General features: G+C 37.8%; 1 protein-coding gene across 6 annotated transcripts in view; it reads right to left on the bottom strand.

The window, feature by feature from the left end:
* exoc6 (exocyst complex component 6) overlaps positions 1-21,505 on the bottom strand; it is a 139,601-nt gene that overhangs the window by 66,310 nt on the left and 51,786 nt on the right. For 4 of the 6 annotated variants that reach the window (XM_008115337.3, XM_003223776.4, XM_062976153.1 and 1 more), the window contains exons 6-15: positions 18,242-18,446; positions 17,033-17,200; positions 15,062-15,130; positions 13,914-13,997; positions 13,770-13,816; positions 12,185-12,305; positions 10,894-10,965; positions 9,400-9,497; positions 6,689-6,794; positions 6,433-6,542 (exon numbers count right to left, since the gene is read on the bottom strand). In XM_008115337.3, coding sequence (XP_008113544.2) covers positions 6,433-6,542; positions 6,689-6,794; positions 9,400-9,497; positions 10,894-10,965; positions 12,185-12,305; positions 13,770-13,816; positions 13,914-13,997; positions 15,062-15,130; positions 17,033-17,200; positions 18,242-18,446 — 1,080 coding nt within the window. The remainder of the gene's footprint in view (positions 1-6,432; positions 6,543-6,688; positions 6,795-9,399; positions 9,498-10,893; positions 10,966-12,184; positions 12,306-13,769; positions 13,817-13,913; positions 13,998-15,061; positions 15,131-17,032; positions 17,201-18,241; positions 18,447-21,505) is intronic. The other 2 variants (XM_016995337.2, XM_062976155.1) reach the window with 1 other exon arrangement.

The raw sequence follows: 21,505 nt of genomic DNA, 5'->3' as shown, positions 1-21,505 counted from the left end.
TAAGGATGAAGCATGAGAATCTCGGATGAATGGAATTAATTATATATACGTTTTTAAGGTTTTTATAATATGTTTTAACAATGTTATTAACAGATCTGTTTATATTGTTTTGTTTTTATGATTGCAATTTGGGCATTAAATTTTGCCAATTTTTGTAAGCCGCCCTGAGTCCCCTCGGGTGAGAAGGGCGGGGTATAAATGTTGTAAATAAAAAAATAAATAAATAAATATTTAGGTGAGTAGAGGATCCCGGAAAGTCCTCATTAGGGCAACTACCCATACATTCCCCAACATTGTTCTAATGATCCTTTAAGAGGAAATCGTTGCCAGATATCAAGGATTCAACCTGGAACATTCAGCATGGAAAGGTGGTCTTGATCATCCACTCTGTGAATGGGATCTTTTTTATTAATGCATTTAACTTGGTGATTATTTCTCTTCCGTTTTAGAAGTGTACAATGCAGTCCAGGCAGCTCAGAGATAATATAATCTGTTTTCTAGCACAGTCTCTAGCAGGCTGTCTGTTTTTCATTGCCAACAGATTATTGTTTACCTATTGGTAAAATTTAAGACACCCAATCAGATTTGTAACAAGGTCCTCCCTTATCTTAGGGGAAAGATGGGATATAAATAAATAAAGCAACAAAAAAACCCCCAAACATCTATTTCAATGTAACATCGTATTCAAAATTATTGATTCAGCCTAACAGAGCAAAAATAATTTGTTGCAGTGGTGGTGATGATAGTGCCTTCATGTTGTTTCTGATGTACGGTGACCCTAAGATGAACCTATCATGGGGTTTTCTGGGACTTAAAGTGTGCGACTCTTCTAAGGTCACCTAGTAGGCTTCCATGGCCTTCAGAATTGTAGTTCAACACTACACTTAGGAGAAGATGGGAATTCAAAAAATGGCACACACAATATAAGGAAATAGCAGGAGTAAAATCTGAACAATTCTCCCTGGAATGATTTTTTTCCCTCTCAGCAGGAAGGTAATTGATCTTTCAGAGTCTTATCTGTGATCTGACTAATCTGGAGGAATCTACAACTTGCTACAAGTCTCTTGTTGACTGTTGATGCAGGATCACTATCTGGGATAAAAACATTTCCCAGCAAGCATCTGCTAAAGGCCTACAGCTACAGAATTAATTTATTCTGGTGGCCTCACAGTTCCAAAGATTCTTGGATGACACAGATTATCTGGATCCATCGCAGTCTGGTTTTAGGCCTGGTCATGGTACGGAGATGGCTTTGGTCGCCTTGGTGGATGACCTCAGCAGACAGCTAGACGGGGGAAGTATGTCCTTGTTGGTTCTCTTGGACATCTCAATACCAACAATCAATGGTATCAATATGTTGTCGAAGGCTTTCATGGCTGGGATCACAGGGTTGTTGTATGTCTTTCGGGCTGTGTGGCCATGTTCCAGAAGTATTCTCTCCTGACGTTGTCTCCTGGCGAAACGTCAGTAGAGAATACTTCTGGAACATGGCCACACAGCCCGAAAGACAAACAACAACCCCAATCATGGTATCCTTCTGGGGAGGTTCTACGGAATGTGTCTTCGGGGCACTGCTCTGCAGTGACTCCACGCCTTCCTGGAAGGCAGCACCCAATTGATGAAGCTGGGGGACTCCTGCTTGGACCCCTGGCTTTTGACCTGTGGGGTCCCATGAGGCTCTATTCTATACCCCATGCTTTTCAACATCTACATGAAACCGCTGGAGCTTGGTGCCATCTCTACGCAGATGACACTCAACTGTACTACACTTTTCCACCAAATTCCAAGGAAGCCCCTCGGATCCTGGGTCAGTTCCTAGCCACTGTGATGGACTGGATGAGGACTAACAAGCTGAAGCTTAATCCTGACAAGACAGAGGTCCCCCTAGTCAGTCATGTGGCCAATCAGGGTAAAGGGTGGCAACCTGTGTTCAATGGGGTTACATTCCCCCGAGGATACAGGTCTGCAGTCTGGGGATTCTCCTGGACTCAGTGCTGACACTTGATGCTCTGGTGTTGGTGGTGGCCAGGAGGGCCTTTGCACAATTAAAGCTTGTGCGCCAGCTGCGGCTGAGAAGTCTGATTTGACCATGGTGATCCACCCCTTAGTTACCTCAAGATTAGATTACTGTAATGTGCTCTACGTGGGGATGCCTTTGAAGACGGCCTTGAAATTGTGGTGCAAAAGTCAGTGGCCAGGTTGTTAACTGGAGCAAAATACAGGGAGCGGTCAAACTCCCTGTTTAAACAGCTTCACTGGTTGCCCATAAGTTTCTGGTCTCAATTCAAGGTGCAGGTTATTACCTACAAAGCCCTAAACGGTTCGTGACCTGCCTCTCTATGTGATCGCATTTTCCCATACAAACCTGCATTAGCTCTAAGATCTTCCGGGGAGGGCCTCCTTTCGCTCCCGCCTCCATCACAAATACGGCTGGTGGGGACGAGGGAGAGGGCATTCTCTGTGGTGGTCCCCCCAGCTCTGGAACTCTCTCCCCAGGGTGATTAGACCCTGTCCACTTTTCATAAAGATCTAAAAACATGGTCATTCCACTATGCCTTTGATTAAACAGTTCGCAAGATAACTTGGCCCCCTCAACCATAACTCAATGTATTGCTCTTGCACTTTTCCACTGTTCCCTGTCCTATAGTTATAGTGTTTTAATTGACATTGCCTTTCTATCCCTAATTTATCATCTAGCTCCATCAGCCCCGTCCTTGCAACTGTATTGCACCAGCCCCTGTCTGCCTGAGTTTGGTATTGATTACTATGTCATGCTATTGGTTGTTTGTGAATGGTTGTTTTATGTTGCTTTTATAAATTTTACTGTGCTATATTTTAACTATATCTGACCCCAAGCTTGTCCCCATGTAAGCCTCCCCAAGTCCCTTTAGGGAGATGGTGGTGGCATACAAAAATAAAGTTACTATTATAAATATTCACAAGTTTAGATTTTTTCTTGAATATGGGTTTTTAGTATGCACATAATTCCTGAAAGATGACTCTAGGGAGGGAGGGATAAGCCTTGTCTTACTTTCCAAAAGTATGTATTCTTGCAATTATAAGTTTGTTCCATCCCATTTCTGCATTGTTTTGCCATGTTTAAAAGAAGTTCACACAAAAGCTTTCATGCATTTTATTGCTGTTCTGTCCCTATCATACATATTTTAAAACATTTCCTATTAACATGAGTCTTTGTATGCTGTTTTCAATAACATGCATATTTTTATATGCAAGGTCCCTAAATACATTTTATAATTAAAATAAATATTAGATGGAATTTGGGTTTTTTAAAAAAAAAATAGAACTATGCCACAAAATTCAGAGAAGTGAAAATTGAATAAGAAAATTTTGTGGTAGACCCCATATTAGTTCATGAAATGTGAATTGGGTGAAATGTATTATAATGCCAACTGAACAATTTTCGTTTCCATTTCCAGCTCCAGAAGATGACAATCACAGTGATCCCAAAAGTCCTGGAGCCAACTTTCTTCTGTTCATTCAACTCTCTATCAGGCACACCCTCTTTCGTGCACTTATTCAAACCATAATGGACTCAAACTTCAGCTTTTGGGTAGAAAATGATGCATACTGCTCCTACATAGGAGCAAGGCCCCTTAGAATGACAGAAACCTCTCCTAAAGAAGGCCCCTTAGAGAGAGAATTATGGGGTTTGGGGAGAGCAAGGTGTGGAAAAGGACACAGAATCATACAAAACCCATATGATTCTCATCTGTCTTAGACTTTGGCAAAAACTATAGTGGTAGTTCACGTGTTTCTATTTTGATTCCAAATAACTTAGCAGAACTCATTACAGTGGACCCACTGTATCCGCAGAGATTTGATTCCAAGAATATAAAAACACAGACAATCACACCCCATATTATTAGATGGTGATGACATGAACGTACATGCTTTAGCATGTCAGTGTTCATATCACCATTATATGGGTCATGACAATCCATAATTGCTGGAAATTGTGAATCAATATCCTGTGGATCTAGAAGACACAATGTACTAGTTGTTCTCAGAAGTGTGAGAAGATTAGTTGCTGGGGGGGGGGGGGGGGACACTAAAGTAGAGTCCTCAATGCAAACTCCTTGTCCTAACAAGGCTATAAACAAAACAAAGAGTGCCTGGTAATTTGCCTCAAGAGAAGAGGCTGAACCCAGCCTTCACACATTTATAATATTCAAGCTAAATCGGACATGCCACCAAATCTCCCCATTCCCATCTACCTGTTTATTTCCATTAAACTACTTGAGTTACCCAGCACAGTACTTACTCCACCAACTTCATGATAACTGCATTTGGTAAAGATCCTATCCCTGCCTAGCCATACAAGTCAAGAATGGGATTACACTGGAGGGTATTTAAGATGTACCACAAGTCTGCAGTTGATGGGAATCCCTTGGAGATGTTCCTCTTTGATAGAGCCAAATCATAATCAAGTCTGATAATGTCAGTAATAACATTACTTTCTTTTAACTATAATTTGACATTCACTGATGTTGTGGAGAGCCAACGTGGTTATAGAGGTTTGACCACTCACTGAATGGTGACTCTGGAGACCAGGGTTCAAGCTCTCGCTCATGCATGGCAACCCAATGGGTAACTCTGGGCAAATCTCTCAATAGCTTTACAATAGCTTTACACAATAATATTTACTTCTATTTATTTCGCATGTCTGCCTCTTTTGAATAATGATGCAAAAAAACTGTCCCTTCACTGACATAATTCAACCAAGCAAATATTTTGTGACTCATTTGAGACAAATACATGTGTTGATGTAATTTTATTTTTATTTGTTAAAGAGTATAATCTGAAAAGGGGTAATATGCATAATTAATTAGCTACTGTTTAAAGAAGGAGATTAAGAAGTCTTATTAGTTCGGTATGTGTGAAGAGAGTAATTTGCGCTTGTCAACATTGCACTCAGCTTGATGAAAATCACTTCCAGATTTCAACAAGCAAAGTGGACCTATATGTTTCACTCAATTAAAACCAACCAATACTTTTGAAACCAGCTAAGAATGGAGGACTTTGAAGACAATCGTAGCAAGAAAATTGTACTGAATTTTGCCCCACCTGCTAAAAAGCTGTTTCTCACTATTTTAGATCGCTTTAAAAACAAAAGGCCCATGCTAAATGGAGATGAGAAACAATCATGGTGGTGACCAAAAATACAGACAATCAATGTATTCAAGATTAATTTGATATCTCTACAAATGTATACCATGTGTTTCAACATAAACTACTTTTTGAAAAACATTTTTAAAAAGCAGGGAACTTCTAAAGCTCTCAATAAGCATACTGTTAGTCTCAAACAGAAGTGGGGAACCTTGATAGGAAAATATGTGTTTCCATATTGGGAGAAGGCTTTCATGGCCAGAATCACTGGGTTGCTGTGAGTTTTCCAGCCTGCATGGCCATGTCCCAGAAGCATTCTCTCCTGACATTTCACCCACATCTATGGCAGGCATCCCCAGAGGTTTTGAGGTATATTGAAAACTAGGTAAGGGAAGTTTATATATATGTGGAAGGTCCAGGTTGGGAGAAAGAATTCTTGTCTGTTGGATGCAAATTAATCACCATGTTGCAATTAATCACCTTGATTAGCATTGAAAAGCCTTGCAGCTTCAAGGCCTGGCTGATTCCTGCCTGGGGGAATCCTTTGTTGGCAGGTGTTAGCTGGCCATGATTGTTTCATGTCTGGAATTCCCGTTTTCAGAGGTTGTTCTTTATTTACGGTTTTGATTTTAGAGTTTTTAAATACTGGTAGCCAGATTGTGTTTGTTTTCATGGTTTCTTCCTTTCTGATGAAACTGTCCACATGCTTGTGGATTTCAATAGCTTCTCTGTGTAGTCTGACATGGTGGTTGTTAGAGTAGTCCAGCATTTCTGTGTTCTCAAACAATGTGGTGTGTCCAGGTTGGTTCATCAAGTGCTCTGCTATGGCTGACTTCTCTGGTTGAAATCCACAAGCATTTGGACAATTTCAACAGAAAGGAGGAAATCATTGCATATAACACTGGAAGGTAACACTTTCCCAAAGCTGGTTAGCCCTGATAGCAGTATCTCTAAGGGTTTCAGCCCTACTTAGAGATGGCAAGGACTGAATATGGGGTTTCACAATTCACACTGCTGAACTACATCTCCTGCCCTCAAGTATGGTTTCCTAGGAAAAAATAAAAGTATCTTATACCAAATTAGACCATCTAGTTTTGTATTGCTCTCATGATTGGCAGCAATGCTCCAGAAAGTCAGGTATAAGTCTATCCTAGCACTACTACTTGTTAATGTCAAGCGCTGCACTTGGGATCTTAGCAAAATATGTGTTCTAAGATGGCAACACCTCTTCAATATCTATTCGCCTTGAAATACTGTACAGGCATAAAAGCTTAAACACACAGGGCAGATATTATAAATGCTTACCTGCGATGAAGTGACTCTGAAAATTTAAGGCTTGCATAAATGAATTCCTTAACCTGGATATAGATCTGAGGCACTGACTGAGACATTGGAAGTTTCTTTGGAAAACACTGCTGTGGGAACAAAACACAGATACCTGATTTTAAAGCGATTCAGCTTAAGCAGATAGTGGGAAATAGTTTAAACACACAGACTGCAGTTTGGAGAATCGTCTGAATGCAGCTGAAATGTCTTCTAGATGGTCTATACATTCTCTTACCTTATCGAGTTCTGGATCTTGATAGGGAAATTTGCTTATTACATTTTTGTATTCTTCTTCATTTGTTACAGGAATTGGACTGTAATTATCTGCTTCAAAAATATCCCTGTATAATTAAAAAATACATTAAGAACATACACACGCACCAGATATATGAAATTTAATAAGTGCATTAATGCATTTATTTACTGGTTAATACTCCTTAAAAAATCTAGTTCAACTACATGTATGTTAGAAAATGATTATGTAAACTGCTATGCTAAATTGCTGTTTAAGTTCAAAGTCTGTACTAAAAGCTGTATCAAAATAAAACTGGAAAACTGCATCTGTGACTTTACTTCCATCGACTTTCCCCTTTTGCTTTTGGGATTTCCGCTGGGTTTTAAGTGTTCCTACAACCTTCTAAAATCTTTCAGATGCTATACATCTAGAAAAAGAAATGTCTGGTTTCACTAACACAGAGAAAATTAGTTACTGAGATTATGAAGCTCAAAGATCCTTGACACAATTTATCCCCCTGGAACTAATCCTGAGAAATTGGTTTGATATTTTAACTAAACCATGTATTTCTGCTCTTACAATGTTTCGATCACTAGAATCAGCAAGAAATATTTCCACCAATAATTCTAAAAGAACTAGGTTTTGCATAAAGAACAAGTTGAAAAAAATACACTATGATGGTTTTTAGCACAGTCCCTCATTTAATCAAGTCTTTAATTCTGGAATATGGTTAATAGACTTGTGCACTGATCCGTTTTAGCAGTTTTCCTTTGGATTATTTGGCTTCTCCAGACAGCCATAATGGCAAGGGCTCAGCTGCAATGTTTTCTCACCCGAAACAGCCCACGTGACTTCTGGGAGCAATTTCTTCCCTTCTATTCAGGAGCATGCAGTGCATGCTTCCTTAACCCCATTCCTCAAACTCAGGCTCCCTCAAAAGGAAAAAAGGAAAGGGTCCCAGGAAGGGTGCTTCCTTAACCCCGTTGCTCAAACTCAGGCCCCCTTGAAAGGAAGAAAGGAAAGGATCCCATCCCAGGAACTGAAAGGAGAACTTCATAAATTCCCCATTGCCGCTGGATCTTCCCGGCTCTTTCAGCTGCCTAGCCAAAAACAGATTTTTCTATTACCCGATTTCCGGGAGGCTCCAAAAAATGGATCTGGGTACCCAAGAAATTTGGATACCAAAAATGGATAATCCTCCAGTCGAGTTGCTCAAGCCTAGTAGTTAATGCTGAAATTCCAACACAATTAAATTAAAAAAATAAATGTAATGAAGTTCCCTCTTTTCACTGGAAAAGGTCTACCTTTGTCCTAATTTAATTGATTTCAAATATTCAGCTCCCATCACTGACTAAAATACATATTTAAGTTCAATCCAGCCAAAATGTAAGCACTTTTCTGTCCTACATCTTTTAGCGAGAGAGCCAAACCTATGCTGAATGCTCATACTTTTTCCAACCTGGTGTCCTCCAAATATTTTGGTCTTCAACTCTCACCATTCCCAGCCACAATTATCGTGAATTATGTGAGTTATAGTACAAAATACCCAAAGGACACCAAGTAAGCAAATGGTGTCCTAACCACTATCAGAGGCCTGAGGGTAGAAACAATCACAAATCGCTATTGAAAAGGGAAACAAAGAGGTAGCATTATCATAACAATGATCAAGTGTTAAGACATCTACACTTAGGTCAGTTTGAAATAGATATTTAAGAATGTGTTTCTGCTGGGTGGAGATTAGACTGTAAAACTTAATTATATGTTTTAAATTTTTATACTGTGTTTAATAGTTCTTAATTGATTTTATGTACTGTTGTGATTTTAACTATGTGTTGGCATTGAATTGTTGCCATTGCTGTAAGCCGCCCTGAGTCCCTTCGGGTGAGAAGGGCAAAATATAAATGTTGGAAGGAAATAAATAAATAAATAAATAAAACCTGGAACCAGATTGAGAACTGGGTAGTGATTACACACACAGAGGGTGGCCTCAAACTAGTTCCTTTATCTGCAGCTTGATAGCCATGGAGAATGCTTCTTTTTCCCCCAAATACCCTCCTGGAATGCCTTGGGTGTCCACACAGCGATTCTGTAATTTCACTATGCAATGTGGTATATACTAAAGCACATTGGTACACATTAAGGGCTTAATTTCAGACTCTCACATAACTTTATTTGTGTTGGGTTACAGATCTTAAAATACACTGCAGCGTACTTTTGTGGCATGCATGGGCTAGCCACTGCATTTTGAAGATAGCCCGAAGCTGCATTCAATAGTCGGTGCAGATGGGGCCTAAATTTTCAAAAGTGGCATAAATTAAATTGGTACAACTCCCCTCCTTCAATAAATGCATATATCTCTTCAATCTTTATTTATTCTATATAATTGTTGGTCATAAAAGCCTCAAGACGATATCTCATTGCAATCTTCTCTTGCAATAATTTATAAGACTTCACCAAACATTCCACATATAATTTCAATTTTATCTGGCATATTACTAAGAGCCAGAATATAAAGGGTATTTCAGTCAAAGCAAAGAGATGGACATAAGATGTTTTAAAATATGATTCTTTTAATACTACAATTGTCAAAAAGGTCTAGATATTATTTCAAAAATTGAGAGATTAAATATTCAAACATATTGCCACCAAAAGTGTAATAGAACATGGTAAAACAACTTTGGAACAGATTCTTATTATTTTGTGATACTAACCTGAACAACACAGCCCACTTTTTAAGCAGTGTCTCATTGTATTGGTCTCTTATTTCAAATAAAAGATCAAATAGTCGGTTCACAGGGAAGCCATAACCCTAGAAAACATAGAAAGAGGGCATAGCTAAACGACACAAACTCTATAAATAAGTATATAGGGGCTGCAGTGGCGCAATAGGTTAAAACCTTGTGCTGCTGAACTGCTGATCTGAAGGTTGGCAGTTCGAATCTGCGGAATGGGGCGAGCTCCTGCTGTTAGCCCTAGCTCCTGCCAACCTAGCAGTTCGAAAACATGTGAGTAGATCAATAGGCACTCCCTCAGCAGGAAGGCAAAAAGACCCTTCATGCAGTCATACCGGTCACACGACCAGGAGGTGTTGATGGACAACACAGGCTCCTTGGCTTGGAAACGGAGATGAGCGCCTCCCCAAATGCCGGAAATGAGCACTGCCTCCAGAAGCCAGAAATGAAAGGAGAAGCCTTTGCCTTTGTCTGTATATTTGTGTTTCATTGTAACAAGGCACTGAATGTTTGCCAGTGTCTGTTTATATACTGTAATCAGCTCTGAGTTCACTCGAGGAGAAGAGTGGAAATAATGATAATAATAATAATAATAATAATTATTATTATTATAGAAATGTAATAGTTTAAAGTCTTCGCCCATACAACCAAAACATTCCAACTTACAACTACCCTCCCCCCCCCCCCCACACACACCCCAAGAAAGAATCATAGGAACTTCTTTCCTTCCTTTTTCTGGATTGGTTCATAGGCTGGCACCATGGCATTATCATACAGAAGGACAGTATGGACACTAGTTTCCTTCACCATTCACTTCAGAGAACATATGGCCCTGGTTGCTTACCTTTGCTTCCTTTACATGGAGAAAGAAATCATAAGAAGAGGGGACTGTCTCCATATGAGCAGACACTGAGATGAAAATGCAGTAAGAACACATATCTTGTGTGCTTTTTAACTAGAGCTTACTGTTCTCCTTATCTCCTCTTTCCCTATCCTAGGATACAAGTGTTCGAATATATGAGTTGTCTTTGCATTGCCTTCCTTCCGCAAATAGCATAATTTGTTGCTGGCCTCTTACCTATCACCAAAAAGACATTGTGTTGGAGTGGGATTTTGGCAAGCTGACCGACTACTGAGGATGAGGATTTTCACTTGTGAATTCTGCACTTTGTAATTATGAATTTTGTTTTATTAGTACCATGGTATTTTAATATGATAACTCGTGTGTTTTCTATTTGTATCTGCTTTTTCATATTGTTGCAAAACAGCTCGGAATCTCAGTTTCAGGAAAAGGTGGACATAAATCAAACTAATATATGAATATACCTGCCTTTAAAGCATACAGTCTCCTTTCAAGAATAAAACCAGGGAATTTGGGCCCACTGAAATAAGCCAGGAGAAAGATTCCATAGGAAAATGCAAGGGTATATTCAGAAAAGAACATTGAAATTAATTGGTTAACACAACACCAACCTGTAAAGTATCAGCAAACACAACTATCAGATTCTTCAGTTCAAGAACAAGATCAGGATCAGTGCAATATGACTGAAAGTGAAAATAATAAGTTTAAAAAACCCTAAAAATCTAACAAAGTGTAAAAAAAAACAGCAATCATGTCCAGTGAACTTTGTATCTCACTGACAATTGATCATACAAGAGAGTGAATTCTAACAAGAGTACCCCCCCTGCACACACACACACACACACACAGATTGAACAACATGTTACCGTTTTGTGTTTGAAATGATATTGTCACAATAAAATTTCATCATATAAAAACAACTCTAGCTAGTTCCTTGGGTAGTCAGATGGGCAAACTAAACAAAGAAAAAGTGTACATTATTAAAAGATACATACTATAGTAACTGATAACACTATGTAACAACTTTTGAAACATTTTCTGTTCCTGGTTTGAAAGTATTATTTCCTGTTTAATTGTGTGGTACTTACTTTGAAAGTAGTTGTTATACTTCAGAAACTTTGTTTTTGTGGCTACCACAAACTATGTTGAATTGGTTGAGACTCGATGAGATATTCATTGAAAAACTATAGCCAAATGTGCTGCAGGATGTCTCGCAAAAACAAAGTTTGTACAGTTTAATAAACTTTCCCCATGTTTTTATGATAGAACCAATTAGGAAATGACATTTATAACCCAGGAACAAAAAATCATGTTACATAGTGTAATCCTTCACCCAAATATAGCTATGATTAAATGAATAGCACTGTTCCAATTTCAAGTAGCTGGAAACAAATCTATTGCAACAAAGACGTAATGCCTTGGAAAGACCAAAGGGCAGCTCTAAGGGTTTTGCTGGTTAAGTTTATTTTGGAAACAGAGTTTTTGGAATGATAATTAGGAACTATTTCCTGGTACTGTTTTCAGTTCTAAACTAATTCGATCTGATCTAATGAAGAGGTCGGTTGAAACTAATTAGGACCGATTGCAATAATAACAGCAGATTAGCTCTGCATATTCTAAACTGCCGGACTAAAGGCACAGTTTGGAGGGCCCAGGGAGTTGTAAATCAGGGAAGGATTATGCAGATAGCCCACGGCTGTGGCTCACAGCCTGATACTGCTGGGACAAACAAAAACTTGGCAGGGTCTCCCTCAAATCTGAGAAATGTTTAATTACAAAAACCTCACAATGATAGACCTGTAATTTTTTTCCTTCTCTGACATGATCCTTCTTTTCAACACACTCCAAAGTTTGTTTAGTAAATTAACTTTAAGGATATTTTCACAGCACTTGTTCACTTACCGAATGAGTTCTGAGGACAGCAATAATCTTTGAAAGTGCCATGTTCCAAAGTTCGTCAGTGTACGCTCTGGTTATCAGTCCTTGAGTTACATGTAAAATGTGATCTTCTACTACAAAAAAACTGAATACAAACGGACACTAATTAGTACTGAAATAATCACTGCCTTCTTATGTTTCTCTTAAAGTGTAATTAACAATACATTCTATGTGTTCTCTCCCGCCCAATGCACACACATATACTGTCTTAAGCTAATATTGTTTGTAAACACACTAAAAGAGAGGCAGAAAATGCTCACTATTTTCAAAAAAGAATTTTCTCTAGAGTGACTTTAATGGGATTGAAGGAACCCCTGGTGCTGGCAGGACTGCTGACCGAAAGATCAGTCATTTGAATCCAGGGAGCGGGGTGAGATCCCATCTGTCAGCTCCAGCTTCCCATGCAGGGACATGAGAGAAGCCTCCCACAGGATGGTGAAACATCAAACATCTGGGCGTCCCCTGGGCAACGTTCTTGCAGACGGCCAATTCTCTCACACCAGAAGTGACTTCCAGTTTTAAAGTAATGGTAAAATGTTTTTACCACTACTTTGTTTTTTTTAAAAAAACTAGCAAAAATTCATCAATTGAATGGAAAGCAGGGTATCTCAGCTGCAAAACGAAGCATATACACAGAAGAGAATGGTCAAACAGAAACAGTGTATGGCATATGTTTTAAATTTTTTTTTAATGTATAATGGAAAAGAAATATAGGCTTGCCTATATACCCCAGTTTATTGCAGGACACTACAAAGACAGTAACACAGCAACAGTCAACTGAATATATTTGGAAGCTATTGGAAATGGTACATGCTTGGTTCAAACTGTAGCTCTGGGAGAAAAGAGCAAGTATTTCTATTTTAATTTTAGAACTGAACATGGCTATCATAGTTGTTTTATTCAAATCAAATTATCTGAATATTTGTTTCTCAGGCCACTTCTGCACTGTCATAATATATGGTATTGTAGACTCATATAATCCAATTCGAAGCAGACAATGTGGATGATTTGTTTTGACATTCTGGATTACCTGGCAGTGTAGCTCCAGCCTCTGTTATATGTCCCTATGGTGGTAAGCTCCTTGTTCTTTTCCAAATTGGAGGGACTGATGGAAATTGTTTGTATTTTGGTACAATTTTAGACCTTCCACTAGGTTTTCAGTTTCTATGTGTTTCCCAAATTTCAAAAAGTCTTTGCACAGCTAGATATACATAGCTGCAATGTGGACATTCTGCTATATAATAGCAGGCAAGACAACAGGGACAATTCTCAGTGGGGTTAGGAAAAAATCCCACATGAAAAAGCCTTTTTTTTGCTCTTTGGTAAACACAGGATTTACTTTTAAAAAACTGAAGTTGTTAAGTGATGGGGGAGCATTATTTGCTTTTCCTCCTACTTCCTTCTCCCTATCACCTTATAACATCAGAGTGCACAGATATCTCTGCTGAAACTAGCATTATACATGTTGAACAACTCAAACATTTTTATGAGAGACAACACTTAGAGCTATGCAACTTAGGACAATACCATCACTAATTTTGGAACTCACCCTACAATTTGACTGAAGTATCTCCTGTATCCTTCCACTGTTTCATGCTTAAAAAAAGAACACAAATATTTAACAATGAATCAGCTCTAATGTCGCATAAATACATAAAACTGTCCCATCCCTTTTTTTGTTTGAGCCATTTACCATGTTTGACTGTGGTTGTAACACTAGTCTTGCTTGTTTCCTTCTCTGTTTTCTATAGTAGTTTTCAAATGTCTCTGCATCACCCTAAAGGGAAAAATACACACGTCATGTAAATAAAAAGGTTTTTTTAAATACATATACCACACATCTTACAAGTCAGGAGAAAAGGTTTCTCAGACCCTACAGAAAACATCTGCTGATATTCTTACATTTTAACTAATTTGAAGCTGTAATTAATGTTATTACAAACAATGCTGGGAATCTATTGAGTGGAGTCCTGGATGACACCCAAGAAAAAAGAATAATAATTACAAGGTAGTAGAGACTCCAGGTTCCATTCAGACCCAGACTCTCAGAATTTTCCTCTAACACCACAGTTCAAAAGCGTCTATCTTCCTTTGCTCAGCCTACCTGATGGTCCAGCTCTCACATCCATAGGTTACTATGGGGAATATCATTGCTTTAACTATGTGGACCTTCGTTGCCAGTGTGATGTCTCTACTCTTCACTATTTTATCGAGATTGGTCATTGCTCTCCTCCCAAGAAGTAACTCCCTAGACATCTTGTTTCAAACTAAAAAATGTAGTTCTTTGGTTTCTCACTCCACGCCACTGATTTTCAGCAGTGCAAGAACAAATTCTGCATTTGGTATATGATTATACCAATCTTAATTTGTAAAATACCATTAGCATCCTTCACCAATTTTGTGTCCTTCGGATGTAGACGTAAATCTTTCCTAGCCAACATGGTTGGACCAGCCATGTCCAGAGTTTCACTAAAAATTGATTTGATGTGGAGTACTGGGAGCATCCCTTTTAAACTTTGTTAGAGAGTATGGTTTAATGAAAATGGTCTTCCACCTTGAGGGAGCTACCAACATATCAATGCCCTTGTGCCAATGAAAGAATCTCTTAAATGGAAGAGAAAGCATCTTTGGATTCAGTCTTATGAGGCTAGTGGGGTTGGACAGATATTGATAATGCGAACTACAGAATTTTTATCTTTTAAAAAAAACAGCACACTTATATTTATTTTAAAAATGTAGATACACAGGTGAGCTTTAGATAACTCACAGCAAGTTGCTCCACAAACACGATTAGACAAGTTTGATGGAAGCACAAAAAGAAAAAGAGAATTATATACATACCAGTACTGAATAAATGTGCAAGCACCTATAAACAGGAGAGAAATCTACGAGGTCATGAGCTGTCAAAACCTGTAGGAAGGGAAAAAACAGGACACACAAAATCTGGTAAGCAATGACATAATATTACAAAGTAAACCAAGTGTAATGAACTTAGTTCATCAAAATAGATAGAAGGGAGATATTCTCAGTCTAAGGCAAGGATCAATGAGCTAACTGATGCAACAATTTTCTCTGTGCCCTTATACCAGATAAAAGCCTTTTGACTATGCAGAAGATCAGAAAAACATGGAAATGTCATGAACTGATTTAAACAGGATCTATCACATTTAGCACTGGTAAATGTACACAATAGAAAGGTCCAAATGCACATGTAAACATTTGAAAGAACAAAATAAGGCCACCGTTATCTGAAATCATGAATTTGAAAGTTATGGAAACTGAATATTTCCTCATATTTACTTCCAAGTCTTTGTGAATCCAGAGAAAGGTAAACTGAACTACAAAATCATAAACTAGTTTCATAGCAGAAATGAGTGAGAATTTCAGTTCAGTTCATTTGTAAAAGCTTACAAACTAAGAAATATCACCATATTTAAGATAGAAAGAACTTCAGATTAAAACAAGTGTGTGGGAAGAACTGTGAGATTACTCCATTTGGGGCTTTAAAAAGTGATTTTCAGTTCCTATGCATTCAACGGTGTAGATGCTGACTTAGACATGTCATCTTTTTTTCCCCAGTCTTTCTTTGAGGGGCTCTAAAATCTTTAAATCTTACATGACATGCAAAAGCAAGATGTTTACCTCTATGCTAGGAACAGTTATATCTATTCCTATTGATTCTGGGTTATGCACATGGGGGCATTTTTGTTTCATTCTGTTTTTGAATACTTATAACAACATGTCATATTTGGGTTCAAAAGAATGAAAGGTTTTTAAAATTCCATTGTGAGGAGGAAAATATTTCTGACCTCTTTTCAGGGGTAACAATCACCCACAGGGCAGCATTTGCAGCATTAGTATCAGATCAAAATATTTGCTTTATTTATTTGTACTGCGGATTAGACACAAAGCTAACCCTGTGGGGCTGCAAATACAACCTCAAAGCACATTCCAACCAGCTTGAAATGGTTACCATTGCAGCAGCTACTGGTGAATTGCTGAGTAGCAATTTGGTGGTTGTGGTTCTTATACATATGTCAGGGAAAGAAGCAAGGTCAATCTTTAATGAGGTACCTAAAAGGGTGATTTTAAAAAAAATGTCTGTAAGGGTATTGTGTTCCTCTCTTCCAGGACCTGGTGCTATTTGGAATAAATGAGGATGTAATTATTTATAAGGGACATGAGAGTGAAGGGCATATACCTGCCTTATTGACATTTTTTGGAGTATGTATTTATCGTGTCAGAAGCGAATTGAGGATATGGTTATAATGTATTTAAAAACACAAAGTTAAAAACTTGGCATTATACTAGATTTCCTTTGACCAGAAGGTAGTTTCTGCCACAACCAGCCCATACAAAGGAATAGGAGACACAAGCAACGGCAGCTCTGTGCTACCAGCAGTGGCCACTCAATGATTTGGCAGCTTCCTGAATCTGGTTCTGGATTTCCAAAACCAGTTTCTGTGAGGAGAAAGAGGTTCTAAGAAAACTGTATGAACCTGTTTAAAGTCCCAGCTTATTTCCAAAAGCTACTGGGCAATTTCTAATTCCAGATTCTATCCCAAAACACTGAGGGTTAACATATGACATTGCAGATATAACCAGAGTATAATTCTCAGTTACTCAAGGTAGCATCGTCAGTGGTAAGGAATAATGGGACCTGTGAAATAATTTCTAAGAGTTGCAGTCCAGTAATATCTGGGATCTGCTTTCCAACAATTACAGTCCCAGCATTTTACCTTCTGCGTCCTGAAATTATTTGGAGGAAGTGAATAAATAATTAAAATGCATAGTAATTTGAGACCAAAACACCTCATCTTCATGTCCTTCCTCCTCTTCCTCATCCTCCACAGCAAGGTTTTGCTTTGAAACAATTTCATTCCTTGGTTCTGGAATTCCATCATTTATATACTTATTCTTCCCATAACGGACATTGTTTTGCTTCTGGAGAACAGTATTAAAAGCTTTTTGCTGCTGTGCCTGAATGACAAAAAAAACAAAAAAACAAAACCACACTGGATGTAGCAATACCACACAAGGTGCTAAGAACCAAACAATGACTAAGGAGGTATCTTAGGCCCCTTCTACACTGCATATAATTGAGATGATCTAAGTAGATAATCCAGATTATCTGATTTGAATTGGATTATATGAATCTACACTGCCATATAATCCAGTTCAAAGCAGGTAATCTGGATCTTATATGGCAGAGTAGAAGGAGACTTAGATAAGAGCTAGGTATAATGTTGGTAGACTTCTCTCTTCAAACTCGTCAAACAAAAGTAGATCTATATATATATTTGTGAGCTGGACAATTTCAGGACTTGCAGAGATGGCAGCTGAACTCTTCTTTCATCCACTACTTTGCTCTTCTTGAGCCTCTACATCCCAGTCAGCATCTTTATCATCTTGGAATCCAACAGAGAGAAAAGTAACGGAGGACAAAAAACTAGTGGGCAAGTGAAAAGGTCAGCAGCCCTCCTACCCACTTCTTGTCCAAGTAAATGTGATGCACACCCACACACACAAACCACTCTTCAAGCCACTCAGCACAAACAACCTTTTTGAAATTAGGATTTGCTCAAGTCAGGCCTAATTTCATCTTAAGGAAGGAAGGAAAGAGAAAGGGAAATCAATTCTTTATTCTGTTTATCATGTTATTATTTTCAAATATACCTAAATCACACACTATAGCTTTCCAGAATTATTTCATCCATTCAACAGGTTTTTGATTGGTTGAGAGGTTCTCTTTAAATCTAAAAACAAGTATAACACAAAGACACTGCAAAGGTGTGATCTATTTGATTCCTATGATCAGAACAAAGTGAATGGGATTACAATCACATCCACATGGGAGTTTATATAATTTGGAATGTTGCACAATGCACACACATGAGGGGAGAAAGGATCTGTGCTATGCCTCCATCATTCAAGGCCTGAGGCTTAGTTATGACTGGTATCACCAAAAACACAATTCAGAAATAATACATTAAGTTATTTTTAAGATGTCAGTAAATTTACCTGTTTCATTGCTGTTTCACCAATTTTATCTGAATGCTTCCGAATACTTTCCAAAAAGTCCTTAAGATCCGACATGGAAATTTCTTTAATTTCCTCACGAAGTTTTGGAAGGTTTTCAATCATTAACTGACAAAACCGGTACTGACTAACCCTAGGGAAGTATATATTTTCTAGCTGTTCCATAGTTTTTAAAGCGGAATAATATCTAGGACAAAAAAGGGGGGGAAAGAATGATGATTTTTTAAAATTTTTAAAAGTGAACAGAACAACATTTTTTGTTATCTAATTGTGCTTCAAATGATTACATATATATAATATACACACACCAGTACCAGTCCAGTCCTAAACTCAAAATGTTTAGAAAGGCAGCCAAGAATCCAACTAGAAACACTGACATCTTGATACAAACACACACATGCATGATAGCTGTTTCTCTCAACATCAGAGCCTTCAACGTCAGAGTAGAGAAATGAAGCTTTGATCTACTGAATAAGTATTCTTCCCCTTCAATTTAAATTCCTTTCAGACTCTAAATTTTTAGCATTGCAGAAAATAGTTCATATCTGGAACTTCTACATTTGCTGTATTTGCATTCCCTTGGGAACATTGCCTGCTCCTTTTCTTTGGGTGCCTGAAGTGCATTTCTAAATACATAAATGAAGTTTTAAATTACTGACATGCTGCAGATTTGGGGACAGAATGAAAGTTTTATTAGGAGGAATAGAATAGGAATAACAATACTCTCATTTTGCCCCATCTCAGAGCTATATTCCTGGCCTCTCCACAGTTGCTGTGAAGCATGGCCAAAAAAGTAGAAGACTAAAGTTGTTCAGTAGTAAGATCAATACTTTTTGCACATTCTTGGTGATACTTCTCTTCTTGTATACCAGGCCATTACCCAATACCAAAATAGACTCCTAAGCTGTTCTGATAGGCCTTTGCATAAAATACATTGAGAAGTGCAGAGTTGACAATCTAGAAACTAGAAAGTTGGAGGTAAAATAATGCTTTTGCACAGACCTGCTGGATTGAAAAATGATAAGTAACGAACTGATGTAGTGAAGCAGAAGCACCACGTGATGCTGAAATGTATTTTTATTATGAGTTAACTATGATCTCTGCTTAATTGTTCTGCTTACAATTATATTAGCTAATGTTGGGTTAGTCACTTTGCTTCTCAGCTATGGGTCCGGTATTGCACATAACTTGTAGAACTTTATTCTGATGTGTCGAAAGCTATTCTGATGTAGATCAACAGCTCCATCTAGAGTTCTGCTGCATATCTATACCCTTCCATTTATCTCCCTTTGTCCAGTTTAATACCCTTCTGTATATATTTCATTATTAGATCAACTATACTGGGGCCCTCTTCATACTGTACAGTTACACTATGTAACAAAATTTGAAAAAAAAAATCTGTTCCTGGTCTGAAAGTGTTATTTCCTGTTTAATTGCATGGTACAGTAGAGACTCACTTATCCAAGCTAAACTGGCCGGAAGAAGCTTGGATAAGCGAATATCTTGGATAATAAGGAGGGATTAAGGAAAAGCCTATTAAACATCAAATTAGGTTATGATTTTACAAATTAAGCACCAAAACTTCATGTAATACAACAAATTTGACAGAAAAGGTATTTCAATACACAGTAATGTTATGTTGTAATTACTGTATTTATGAATTTAGCACCAAAATATCACGATTTATTGAAAACATTGACTACAAAAATGGCTTGGATTATCCAGAGTTTTGGATAAGTGAGGCTTGGATAAGTGAAACTCTACTGTACTTACATCGAAAGTAGTTGTTATAGTCTAGAAACCTTTCAATGTGCCATTTTTAACTTTAAATGCAGACCGCAAAAACAAAGTTTTTGCAGTTTAATAAAATTTGTCCATGTTTTATAATAGAACCAATTAGGAAATGACACTTATAATCCAGGAACAAAAGTCGTGTTATATAGTGTTATAGCACTATGACTCCACTATAAGGGCAACATCTCCATCCTAAGGAAACTTGTGATTTGGAGCTAAGACAGGATATTTAGCATTTTCAGCCAGAGAGGTCTAATATCCCTTTGAAACTAGCAGCCCCAGGATTCCACTGAATGCAATCATGAATATTAAAGTCTAATCATAGTGCTATAATTGCAGTTTATGAAATTAAGAGGCTCTTAATTTTAGAAAGGAAGACAGAATCCACGGATCTTGAATTCCCATAAATATGCAGTATACAGTCACAGTGCTGGCTCTTCTTTGGGAACCATATGCTCTGAAAATAGTAACCCTGCACAAGCAGGAAGGGATGTTATAATCTGTGCTGAAGTGGAAGATCTGCCTTCCCTATTTACTAGAACACTGGTTGTATCGAAAGTCTAGAGAACATTATTTATATCTTTTTCTTAGGTATATGGGCAGGAATGTGCTGGGGAGGAGCTGCAAAATGAGGGCAATGAGAGGCCCTCACATAAGACTTTGCCCTCCCCCTTGAAATTTTCCTTCGGTCTCCAAATTTCTACCAAATAGGATAATGAGATAGTGAAAAACATTCAATTAATGCTCTTATATTTGCTGTGTTCACATTCCCTTGGTAACTTTACCTACCTGTTTTTCTCTGGATGCCTAAACTGCATTTCTGACCACTTATGGATGGTTTTAAGTCACAACAATACTAGAAATTAGAAAACTGATGATAAAAAATGTTATCAGGGAGAATTCCTATGGGGTGAGAGTGATTGAGGGCAAACTGAACTTTCTTCTGCAAGACTATAATCAACTAGAGAAATACATTGTTGCCCTTTTTGAAGTTAAAGCAGCCAGTTTAGAGAAAAGGGAAAACATCTGATGAAAAATGCAAACATTTTCTTTGAAATTGAATCAGGTTTTTTATGTAGTTGGCAATCTGATTGTATTTGTTTGTTTGTATTTGATGTGTCTGCTGATTTACTAAAACAATGATCTATCTGTGCTGCCCTATAAGCTGAGTTCATGTTCCGCCTTTCCTATTAGCTGGGTCATGTATCATAACATTCCCACTTGTATAAGGAATTGCTTTTGGAAGTCTGTTAGGTCAGTATATTGGCAAAAATCAAGATTTTTAAAAAAGTAACTTATTTTCTATTTTCTTTGCATATTAACACAACAAATGAGACCTTCGATAAACCCACTCTGACAGACCTGAAAACCTTATAGAGGAAAAGGGAAGTTTTCAACTTGGAAATATTTCTGTGACTTTCTCTGTGAACATGGGGATATATTTGTCACTTT

The sequence above is a fragment of the Anolis carolinensis genome, chromosome 3 (assembly GCF_035594765.1).
Source record: "Anolis carolinensis isolate JA03-04 chromosome 3, rAnoCar3.1.pri, whole genome shotgun sequence".
Taxonomy (NCBI): Eukaryota; Metazoa; Chordata; class Lepidosauria; order Squamata; family Dactyloidae; genus Anolis; species Anolis carolinensis.
The sequence above is the reverse complement of the archived record's forward strand: the minus strand, read 5'-3'. Positions and strand labels throughout refer to the sequence as shown.